This window comes from Trypanosoma cruzi, genomic scaffold, assembly GCF_000209065.1.
Source record: "Trypanosoma cruzi strain CL Brener 1047053516605 genomic scaffold, whole genome shotgun sequence".
NCBI lineage: Eukaryota > Euglenozoa > Kinetoplastea > Trypanosomatida > Trypanosomatidae > Trypanosoma > Trypanosoma cruzi.
The window spans coordinates 29,616-41,893 of record NW_001849331.1 but is presented as its reverse complement, the minus strand read 5'-3'; the positions used below and the strand labels follow the sequence as shown (position 1 = coordinate 41,893).

The 12,278-nt window shown below is 51.6% G+C and overlaps 1 protein-coding gene and 4 pseudogenes across 1 annotated transcript, besides 3 other annotated features; all 5 read right to left on the bottom strand.

The window, feature by feature from the left end:
* Positions 1–12,278: a sequence feature (areas not merged during assembly with more than two copies in the genome that could not be assigned to a particular haplotype).
* Tc00.1047053510085.60 (mucin-associated surface protein (MASP), putative) lies at positions 1,592–2,689 on the bottom strand (the record flags this gene model as incomplete). Its single annotated transcript, XM_802032.1, has 1 exon — positions 1,592–2,689. One exon carries the CDS (start codon positions 2,687–2,689, stop codon positions 1,592–1,594), a length of 1,098 nt encoding a protein of 365 aa, XP_807125.1.
* Positions 2,878–2,969: a sequence feature (T-rich).
* Tc00.1047053510085.54 lies at positions 3,236–3,910 on the bottom strand (annotated as a pseudogene).
* Positions 5,505–5,606: a sequence feature (T-rich).
* Tc00.1047053510085.50 lies at positions 5,692–8,532 on the bottom strand (annotated as a pseudogene).
* On the bottom strand, positions 9,723–10,961 carry Tc00.1047053510085.10 (annotated as a pseudogene).
* On the bottom strand, positions 11,524–12,186 carry Tc00.1047053510085.4 (annotated as a pseudogene).

Sequence of the window (12,278 nt, the reverse complement as noted above, 5' to 3'; positions counted from 1 at the left end):
CTCTGCCGTGCGAGCGCCTGCCGCTCACTGGCACTGACCTCCTGGAGTCCATTGCTGTCCGTGCATTTCCACAGGGCTGTCCCAGCATCTGCGTGGTGAATCTCTGTAACCTCCCACAGCAACCTTTAAGAGCTCTTCGTTTATTAGTACCATTCGTCGCTTAGGCCCCGCAGCGATTATCGCGGGTAAACTGAATTTACATCATGGACTCTGGGAAAGTCATATATACCTTTAACGACTGGAGAAGAGAACTTTGTTGCTATTTTAATTGATATGAATTTTGGGCCGGCAAATGACCCGGCGCAGGCAACACGGATCACACATCGTAATGCCTCGTCCCCTGACGTGACTGCGTACCGCGCCCTGCGCATCTCCCACTGGCAGTCCACTCTCTACATGGATTCGGACCACTGCTTAATATCTTACTCGGTGGGGATGGAAGATGGCATTCCGCGAATAGCCAACACGCTGCCTCGGCGGGAGAAAGCCACTTTTGCCCTGCGTGAAGCGGATTGGCCTGCTTTCACCTCGTCGAGTGAAACACTTCTTGCCGCCGCGTCCACATGGTTGGATATTCGCAGTGGTATCTTACGAGCAGCTGAGCGCCATATCCCGCGCGGCAGCCGTGACAGCCCAAAACAATCTGGACAAACAAAATGGAACAAGCCGAGTCCGCTGCAGAAGTAGCATAAAAAGCACACACATTGCCTCTCCCGGAAAAATGCTGCATTTCACAGAATTCATCCGAAAAGGGAGGAACAAAATCAAGCCTTACGCCGTGGCTTCACTACGCTTCTGGAAGTCCGTGTGGAAAAACTTGGGGCTTCATCCAGCCCAAGCTGGCGATATCTTCGCGGCGTGGCGGCGCCGCACCCTCATCCTCTGGAATCGGTTGTGCTCCGCACTGAACCTGGCCGCGTATGCGCTCTGCCTCGGCAACAGGCAAATCTGCTTGTCCGTCATTTCGTGCGGTTTCACGTGCCATACCGCCTTATACTGCTGCTGCTGCCCGCCGCACTCCTTTGGTTCCTGGTGACGTGGACCAACTGACACATGCCGTACGTTAAGGAAGGCACTCCATGGTTTGAAAAGAATAAGAAACCCTGACAATATCTCAAAGAAAAAGAAAAAATAAAATAAAAATAGAAAATCATGCGTCCACATTCTAAGCAAACCAATAATCGATAATAAAAAAAGGTAATGGGCGCACGCAACCACAACACAAGTAAAACAACAAAACAAAAAGCCGAATCGTGGGACAACCAGCGCACACACTCTCATTGCTCCCGTAAAGCAAAACACACACACAGGGAGAGAGAGAGAGGTCGCCCACTCAATGCAATAAAAACAAAACAGAAACAGTTACGGTGCTCCGCCCATGCAGCCAGGCAGGACGGCAGCGGTGCGTGTCGTGCAAAAGAGAGCACCAACGGGCCTGCATGGGTGTGCATGCAATATATACAATGGGCACATTATGTGTGTGCTTCGTGGGATGAGGTGAGGGCGAGAGTCCATGCAAGGGGACACACACAGAGAGTGAGTGAAAGACGAGTGTGTGTGCGGGCGGTGCACGGCTCTCTCTCCCTCACTCTCACGCGGCCACCACCGCAGCAGCAGCCGCACACGCAACAAGAAGAAGAAGCAAAAGAGGGGAGGTGGTGTGGAAGGCCGCGGTGCTGCCGTCACTGTCGCCTGTAGTCTTCGTATGATTTGTTTGGGCGGCGGCGACTGTTTCTGTTGCTTGGGGTGCTGCTTCACTGAGTGTTGTGGAAACTTTGTTTTTGCGAGAATCGGAGTCGTCGTGTGATTTGTTGGGGTTGCGCCGTTGAGCATCATTCCCAGCCGCCTCACTCTGGGCTTCACCACTGCCACTTGTAGAAGTGGATGGTGCTGTATTTCTCGCTTGACTTCCTGCAGATGCATTCATCACCGAATCCGGTGTGGTTGTTTCTTCACCATGTTGCGCTGGGAAAGCCATTTTTAAAGGTGGATCAGGTGCACTGGACTCCGTTTTGGTTTGTAACGGTGACTTATCATGCGTTGATTGTGATGGATTCCGTGAATCTGTTGGTTCTATTGTTTGACTTCCATCCATTGATGATGTTTCTGCGGGTGCTGGTGGTCGTGCTGGCCCTGTTGGTGCAGTTGGGCCTCCTCTTCCTGCCGGTGCTGTTATTTGTACCTGCAATTGTTTTGGCGGTGGTTGTTGCGATTGTGACTGTTGTGTCCCTTTTATTCCTTCCTCTCCTGGAGGAGGCACATCTTTTTCTTCTTCTATTCTTTTTTTCGGTCCTTTTTCTTCTGGAGTTTCTTCGTGAGATTCTTCTTTTTGTGTTGGCTGCTCTGAAAGCCTTTTTTGATGTCTTGAATTTTCACCATCTTCTGCAACGCTTTCCTCTTCTTCATCTTTGTTTTGATAATTTTTTTCTTCTCTTTCTTCTGAAGATGTTCCCGCAATTCTTTCTTGTGATCCTTGACTTTCGGGTACTATTGATCGTGGACCTGATGTGCCTGTTCCTGGCGGTGAAGGTGGTACTGATCCCGGCCCGCCTTTACCGTCATTCGAACGACCACCAGGCGAAACGACAACAAGTGCCGTACCCTCCTCTTCATCACCAAAACCACCGCCGGCACCGCACCACAGCACGCAGAGGGCACACACCAGCAGCACACGGCCAGTCATCATCATCGCTCCTGTCACTCCTGTCAGTTACGTGTAGCCTTCAGCACAAACTAACAACACGTCAACGCAAAGCAAGAATAAATACAAGGAGAGAGAAAAAAAAAAACAGTAAAAAACACCGGCTGCAGCACGCATTTCATGAGAAACATTAAATCAATAAAAGTTAAGAAACGCACAACGCCCTGTAATAATTTAGCAACAACAAGAACACAAAAACAAGGAAAAACAAAACAAAAGTAAAAAATCAGCAATAAGAAAAACAGTAAAAAAACACAGAACACAAAAATGCACCCAAATGGCTCCAGTGCGCATGCACCAGCACAAAAATGCATCTACAGAAACAGTTGTATGCGTTTCGTGCATGTGAGTGTCTCTGGAATGCGTTCAACGTGACGGATACAGGGAGCAGCAACATGGACCACACAGCAGGGCAGTGGAAGCAAACAAAGCAAAGCACAATCATCATAATTACTCTTACTTTCTACATCGGACCACAGTGGAAGCGCACAAGTCCCCGTGGCTGAGTGCTGGCACGCACAGCCAACGCTCCCTTTTAGCCCAGAGCAGTGTACGCCAGCGCGGATGCGGCAAGCAGCAGCGGGGCACACACCCACGCAGAGTTGCTGAGGCTGCCGTCGATTTCGCGCAGACGTGACGGTGCGCGGGTGGTCGTTGTGGTTGGCGCCTCTGTATTCATGGTCGTATTACTAGGTGCCTCTGTTGTAGTCGTAGTAGTGTTTGTTTTGTTTGGCATTTTCATCTCTTCTGATGTCTGTGCCTTATGATTCTCATAACCTTGTGTATTTTACTGCGCCTTTTATTTTGTGCATCTGACATACCGGTCGCACCTTGTGTGTGTGTGGAGACTGAGTTGCCAAACCTGGTGGCTCTGAATTATCGCTAGCCGAACTCAGTGACTCTGGCGGAACTCGTGTCTGTCCAGTGATGGCTGTACCTGCTTCCTTTGGAAAGAAGGTCCTGGACTTCACAAACCCTCCTCACTGTCTCTCCCACTCTCTGTCTGTGGCCCACCGGTCTCCCCACCATATGGCTGTAATGCACCAGGCATATTTTTCTGTAGGATCCGGTTTCCCTAGTTCAGGGCTGGGAGGACGGCTGTTATCATTATTATCGTCTCCTGTCGCCGTCACGCACACGGACGTGCAGCCGCAGCAAAAGAGAGCAGGCACCAACGCGGCGCCGCACCGTCACCATCGCAGTCATCATCGGCCGTAGTGGAGTCGCTGGAGTCAGTCAGCTGATCGGTGAGACGGAATAAAAAAGAATGGAACGAGAGGGAGAGGGACGGAGCACAGCGGATACAGCGAGAGAGCGCAGACAACATGAGGAGAGGGCAGCAGGCCCAGCCGCACAGTTCACACAGCACGAGACGGCATCCACGCAAGGAAGGCACACAACGCCAGCAGCCACCCACCATGCAGGAGGAGAAGACATCCACCACCATCTCCCCCAGCTCATTCCCGCAGTCCCAGGGAAATGGCCAAAACCCGCGGCCACCACACAACGCACACGGAGCAAGCGAACCCTCATCCATCCATGACGCGGCACAAATTTCCTGCCATCCCGCCCTCAATGGGACACGGAGCCCAACTCAACGCAGTCACACGCGGTGCTCCACACCCACAGGAAAATAGACTCGGGGTGCGCGCTCCCTCTCTCCCTGCTCCTCATGGCCACGGAAGAAGACAACAGCCGCCACACGCAACTGCCAGCATGCACTACAAAAGGTGCATTCAAATCCACTGCAATGTGCATCTTGTGTGTGTGTGGTTGTGTGTGCCTGCAGCAACACAAAGCAAAGACGTAGAAAAGAGGGAGCAGAGTATGCGGAGAGACGCACAAAAATGTACAGCGGAGACGCATAACGGAAACAACAACAAGAAGACCGCTCAAGCTTATGATTGCACTGCAGCCCAAGCAGTGGCAATTCACACAATATTTATTGAAAACAAAAAAACGTTCCCCTTCGTCTTATGTAAACCCCATCACACAAAATAATTATAAATGAAAAAGAAATCGTCCATTACTGCTCCACACAAATTTTAAAGTAAAAAAAAGAAGGTCGCCTGGCAGTCGTGTGGCCACACCAAACTGTCTGTATGTATTTTGCCCACAAAAGAAATTTAAAAGGATGGTTACGTGTGCTTCAACCGTCTGACCCTCCATGTGTCCGCACATCGTTTATATTTCATGGGGTCATCTGCGTGTTGCTGCTCCCCTCAGCCCTTTCATCGGCGTGTGAGTGCGGCCCGCAGAGCACAGTCACTCGTGTGTGTGGGGGGACTGAGAGAAGCACGCAGACATGACGGGAGTCGCGTCTCTCCATCGGGAGAGTGAGCGCAGCAAAAAGAAAAAGAAATCATCGGAGGGGAGAGAAATGCTCGCGAGGCCGACACCGAAGAGTGTGCCACCGCATGAAATAAACACGCAAAGCAAAACAAATCCTTAAATAAAAACACGGCGGCAGGGTGTGGCTGTGTGTGTGTGTGGCGCTGCGGGTGTCTGCCCGCCCTGGCCGCAATAAAAACAAAACAAGAGGGAAAGAAATGTGTGCTCCGCCCCACAGACCCTCGTCGCACGCCCACACGTCACGGCTCCCTCAGCGCGCCGTTCGTCGCGGCCCCTCCTCATGCGTGCAGCAGGCGAGGCGCACAGAGCCGTCGTCATGAGCGTGTCGGTGGGTGTGCGAGTGGAGCAGTTGGGCGGGAAACACACGGCACCCCTCAAAGGAAGAGTGCAGAAGAAACAATTAAAAGAGGGAAGAGTAGAAAAGAAAAAAACGTCCACAGTGATTGCCCCCAAAAGCAAAAAAAAAGAAAATGGAATGAGGGAAATGAGAGAAAAGAACAATAAAAAGTAAAAAACAAAAACAAAACGCAAAGCAAACAGGGAATAAAATAAATGTTATTTGAGAAGGGAAATAAATTATCACGTGTATTTCTGTGCTCGGGAGGTCGCAAGTGTCCCACGCGGCAGCCAGTCACTCCTCACAGAGCCGCAGACCCCCACAGTCCCAACAGAAGAACCAGCGATGGCAGCAGTTCGCTCCCACGCACAGTGCCGGCATCGCTGATATTCCCCTGCGACAAATTTCCAAGGCTGCTGCTGAGTGCCGCAGCCTTTACTTCGCCGTCCTGTGCATGGATTTCCTCCCGTTTCTGCCCATCCGTCCCTCCCGCCGTCTCCCCATTCTCACCAGAGTGCGCTCCCACCTCAGGTGTCACTGCGGCTCCATCTTGCGCCATGGTTTCAGCGGTAGGGACATTTGTATCTGCTGTGGCGGGAGTGCCCACTGACGGTTGGTGTGTTCCATCTCCCTGCACCGTGTCTCCAGTTTCGGTGTCCACCGTTTGGCCTCCCTCGGACGAGGAATCAAAATCCACATTTGAATGTCCTTCGGGAGGTGTTCCCGACGTTAACTGGTTTTCTGATTCTTTGGCTGCTGGGGAAGTCGTGGCACTGGACACCGCTGACGTGGATAAACCGCCACTCCCCGCATTTTCACTTGTCCTCAGCAGTTCCTGTTCAGTCTGCTGTTGCCCGCCAAGACTAGACGGAGTTCCGGTTTCCAGCGTAGCTGGTTTACTTGCCTCTGGTGGAGGAGTACCCTCCTTCATTGTTTTTGTATCTTTTGCTTTTGGAATAGAAAGTTTTGCGTTAATCGCAGTAATCTCATCGTCATCCAACGGGCGGTTGTACAGCAGGACGTTCGGCACAGTCACAGACACGTCTTGGACCTCTGAGACGCCTTTCGCACCTCCATCCCCTCCAATGTAGAAGTGGGAGATCTTTTTCGAATCCTTATTTTTCAATTCACATTGCGCATCCCTACTCACGCGCTCACCATCGACGTACGCGGAGCCCTGGGTGCCGTTCCGTAGCAAAATTACCACCTGATGTGTTGTATCTTTCTCCCAAGTGCTGCTGAGCTCCTTAGGCGTTTCTTCACCGCACGACAACTCCCACTTACCTCCGCTGTTGTACGACAGTCCCAGGAGTACAGTCTTCCCGCTGTCATCCATCTTCGCACCCATCAATGGAATGGTATCTCCCTTCGACTCACCGTGTATGGACACCGTCGCCACAAGAGTGAAGTTGTAGTTCGCAAAGTGGTACAGCTGATTCTCCCCCTGCTTGCCAACGGGCCACTCCGCCCACGCTCCCTGGAACTTCACGCCATCGGAAGTCTTTGTTGCCCCCGTCTCCCCTTCATCCTCTGTTGCCCCATCTTTCTTCTTTACTGTGGCGTTCACCCCGAGGTACTCGTCCCTCCATGTGCCATCAGAGAAGTTGCCGGACAAAAAGCCAACCAGCCCATCCGTGATCTTATCAGTAGTGCTGCAGGCATTTTCAGGTGAGATACTCTCCACATCACTTTTAGAAGAGCACAGCTTGGAGACACGGTCGTCCACTTTCTTCCACGTCGCCAGCACATCCTTCACCCGCTGCAGCTGCTCAGTCAGGAGCACAGACCAAAGACTGTGTGATGGTTCCCCACCGTCCTTCTTCTTCTCGTACAGTGCAATAAGTTCATCATCATTGGTTTCACTTCCATCACTTTTGTACAGCAGGGAGCTGGCGGCAACGTCATCATCACCGGATACCGGCCCAATGTCAACAATGTGCGTATTGTCCGTCAGCCAAAGATGGAGTTCACTCTTTCCATTGCTTCCTTTATCAGCCTTCTCGGAATACACCGGCAGAGTGACAAGCATCACATTTCTGTTATCATCAACACCGTCAATCGTCGCTGTGATGAACCCGCTTCTAACGGCCTTCACTTCTTTCCCCGTTTGTTGCCCCACACGCGCGAGAGTGTCCCGAGTGCCTCCGTCCACGAATCCCCCATGTCACCGGACTCGTACACCCTGCGGCGGCCATCATCACACGCAGTCATCATCATGAGTTTTTTGTCCTCCCCCCACTCCACGACGGAGGGATCACTGCAGCCATCGTCAGACTTCCCCTTCGACAGCTTCCAACTAGCAGCGTTATCGGAGGTGTATATGAGCAGCGATACGGCCTTTTCATCGTTTTGTGCTTCACCCTTCTTCTTCGTGCCTTGCACAGGGAACAAGAGAGTTCTGTCTTTCGTCTCAATACCCGATCCACCGCTGCCAATCAACCCTGTCCACGAATCTAGTTCGCCAACAGAAATCCGCGAGACATCGTCATCATCTTTCCATTTGATTCTTTTGCCACCGCCACTTTCAGCACTGACTTCCCCTTTCACCAGCAATAATCCCCCGTCATTTGCTCCGCTCTTCTCACCAGCAGCTGTATGACTGTATTTTCCAACAAACATGTAAATAACATTTTCCTTCACAACTGTTGTTGGTCGGCTCACATCCACTTTCTTTGGGTCTTCGGAACCGTCTTCCAGAAATTGTGTCTTGTCTTTGGCTCCATTTGACACTTCCACCGGTTTGTCAGCATTATCTTTCGTGAGTAGTTGCGATGCAATGCCAGTAAAACTGTCGCTTTCACCTTTCTTTGCACTGCGCCTCGGCAACGGCAAATACGTCACTCCCCACTTTTAGAAGGCCGTGAACACCCAACGATTCCACAGTTACACCCTCCTCATGCTTGACGTCCTTCCATTTATAATTTGGATCAATTGACTGCCCCGGAGCTTCCGCAGCACCAACAGTGTTGCAGCACATCATCACAAGAACGAGGAGCAGCACCGCAGAATAGAAGAGATGCCGGGACATGTTGGGCCTCTGCGGCTCACTCTCTCTTCCTTCCCTCCTCCTCCCGCTGGATCCGGTCACGCGGCGACGGTTGTGTGTGCGGGGTGCCTTCACAGCAGCAACACGTGAGAGCATATAAATATGTGTGTGTGGGCGGTGTGTGTGCTGTTGGTCCTTTCAGAGCCTTACAATTTCACAGCAGCTATTAGCGTTTAGCCTTGCTTCCTTCCTTTCCTTTTTGTGTGTGAGAAAGAGAGAAAATTTAAAAAAGTGAAACAGTGAGCACCGCCACCAATCCACAGTGAGTGGCACCATCATCCCCACCGCAGTCACTCCCAACAACAACAACTCACGCACACAGACACACGGAAAGAGAAAGAAGAACAGTGCACCGATAACACACGGTGACTGCCACCAGCAGTAAAAGCCACTGCGGGTATGTTGTTGTTCTTCACGCGTCAGCAAATATTCAAAGCCCACACACGCTGCCGCCAGTCGTTTTACTGTTGTCTCTCCCCGCAAAATCCACCGCACATCGCCCCGCACAGCCGGAGAATCCTCCGTCGCTGTATTAACTGCGGGAGAAACACGTCGGCACGTGCAGCTGCTGGGCAAGAATCCATACGCACTTATCCCATACACCCACAATGCCACACCACGTTAGTCAACTGCTGCACATCGACAACACCACAACCGCAGCAAGTCCAAGGGACGCACGACGAGCTCACACCCTCCCTCTCCGCAAGAGCCGCCACAGCCAAATTGTGTGAAAAATGGCATGTCCATGTGTGTGTGCGTGTATGTTTGTCAGCGCCTATACCTGCAGAGCAGCCGTGCGGCACAAAAGAGAGTCAGAAGAAAGCAACGGCAGAGAGAGGCAGATAGAACACATGCAAATTACTCATATCATCACACACAAACACACAGCCCGCGGAATGGGTGCTCTCAACCACAAAACAATGAAAAACAAAACAAAAAGCCGAAGCGTGGGACGACCAGCGCACACACTCTCATTGCTCCCGTAAAGCAAAACACACACACAGGGAGAGAGAGAGAGAGGTCGCCCACTCAATGCAATAAAAACAAAACAGAAACAGTTACGGTGCTCCGCCCATGCAGCCAGGCAGGACGGCAGCGGTGCGTGTCGTGCAAAAGAGTGCACCAACGGGCCTGCATGGGTGTGCATGCATATATACAATGGGCACATTATGTGTGTGCTTCGTGGGATGAGGTGAGGGCGAGAGTCCATGCAAGGGGACACACACGCACACAGTGAGTGAAGGACGAGTGTGTGTGCGGGCGGTGCACGGCTCTCTCTCCCTCACTCTCACGCGGCCACCACCGCAGCAGCAGCAGCCGCAACAACAAGAAGAAGCAAAAGAGGGGAGGTGGTGTGGGAGACCGCGGTGCTGCTGTCACTGTCGCCAGTCGTCACCGTTGTGGTTTTCGTGGCTGTGGCTTCGACTGGTGTTTCTTTCGGATTGGCATCTTTATTTTCATTTTGTTTTTCTCGTGTTCCTGCACCATCGGATGCTGGATCATTGTTCCGGATGCCCTCTTCAGTGCTCTTTTCAGATTCGTTATTGGCAGCATCACCGTTTTCTGTGGGTGATGGTGGCCTGGATTCTGCATGGTCGCCAGATGGTTCATTGTGTTGATTGGCTGTAATGGAGGCAGCGCTCTTTGTTTGTGAATTGCTGTTTGACTCAATGCCGTCTTGGGGTTGTTGTAACTGTTGCACCTCTCCTGAATCCTCAGCGCCGGAATGTCCATGCAGTGGTGTTGTTGGTATTGCTGCTTGTATTTCTGCCTCTTCGGCTGGTGCTGTTGTTAGTGTTGGTGCCTCATGACTTGTATTTTCTGTATTTAATTCGTTTTTTTTTCACCAGTTCTTCCGCCTTCTCTTCACGACTGTCGGATTGGCTAAGAGGATCCCTTTCGTCATCTTTCGGTGAATCATCAGAGGATTCATCACTCTTGGAAGTATTCTCTAAGTTGTGTTCTTCACCGTTCTGAGTGCCAGGGCTGCCAGATGAAGAAGAGGAAGAAGATGATTGATCAACGCTTTGAAGTTGGGGCCCAGTTGCCGTACTGTCGTTGCGATCCTCCTTATGATCTGCTTCCTTTCCTCCATTTGCATCCAACCCTTCTGGCTTCACCACCTGTCCTCCTGTACCTGATCCTCCGGGCATCGGCGGTAGTGCTGCTGTCTGACCTGCGACACTACCTCCTCCTAAACCAGCCGCTGCACTGCCCACTGTATTAGTTCCCACAGACGTATCGTCCAACTTTTCCTTCGTATCCTGAGATAAACCTGGACCACCACTCAATTCATCTTGTCCAGCTTCCGCCTCAACCGCCTTTATTAATGCCATTCGAGTGGCTAACAACCCGCAGTCCGCCTTTAGAGACACGCCGTCATCTCCACCATTACTCGTGTGCCTCAAACCGTTCCCTCCACCCTCACTGCAGTAATCGTCCATCGCGCGTCCAAAAGCCGCACCGCACCACTGCACGCAGAGGGCACACACCAGCAGCACACGGCCAGTCATCATCATCGCCATCACTCCAGTCACTTGCGTGTAGCCTTCAGCACAAACTAACTCGCCGTCAACAGAGAGTGAAAGCAAAAAGAGAGTCACGGCCGCTACACTACACACAACCACCGCACAGTGACAAATGGCAGCAGTCCAGAAGCGGCAGCGCACACACCATGAGGCAGTTGAAAACAGTGGGAGGGCAAAAACACACAAAACGCCCTGCAGCAATTAATAATCAGCAAAAAAAATTTTAAAAACAAAACACGGGTAAACAAACAGCAATACAGTAAAAAATGTAAAAACACACAAAAAACAAAGGACTGCACAGTATGGCTCCAGTGTGCATGAATTCACACACGGACATGCGTCCATGCAAGCAGTTGTGTGCGTGTAGTACATACAAGTGTCTCTGGGATGCGTTCAACGTGATAAATGTGAAAAACACCACGGAGCACACAGCAGAGCAGCGGAAGCAAATAAAGCAAATCACAACCATAATTTTTTCTTATTTATTTACATCGGACCACAGTAGACGCGCACAAATACTCGTGGCTGAGTGCTGGCACGCACAACCTGCATACAGTTCTTCAGCCCACAGCGGTGTACGCCAGCGCGGATACGGCGAGCAGCAGCGGGGCACACACCCACGCAGAGCTGCTGAGGCCGCCGTCGATTTCGCGAAGACGTGACGGTGTGCGGGTGGTCTTCGTGGTTGACGCCTCTGTAGTCGTAGTACTTGGTGCCTTTGTTGTAGTGGTGGTCGTATTTGGCATTTTCATTTTCTCTTCTGATATCTGTGCCTTATGATTCTCATCACCTCGTGTTTTTTACTGCGCCTTTTATTTTGTGCATCTGACATACCGGTCGCACCTTGTGTGTGTGCGGAGGCTGAGTTGCCAAACCTGGTGGCTCTGAATTATCGCTAGCCGAACTCAGTGTCTCTGGCGGAACTGGTGTCTGTCCATTGATGGCTGTGCCTGCTTCCTTTGGAAAGAAGGTCCTGGACTTCACAAACCCTCCTCACTGTCTCTCCCACTCTCTGTCTGTGGCCCACCGGTCTCCCCACCATATGGCTGTAATGCACCAGGCATATTTTTCTGTAGGATCCGGTTTCCCTAGTTCAGGGCTGGGAGGACGGCTGTTATCATTATTATCGTCTCCTGTCGCCGTCACGCACACGGACGTGCAGCCGCAGCAAAAGAGAGCAGGCACCAACGCGGCGCCGCACCGTCACCATCGCAGTCATCATCGGCCGTAGTGGAGTCGCTGGAGTCAGTCAGCTGATCGGTGAGACGGAATAAAAAAGAATGGAACGAGAGGGAAAGGGACGGAGCACAGCGG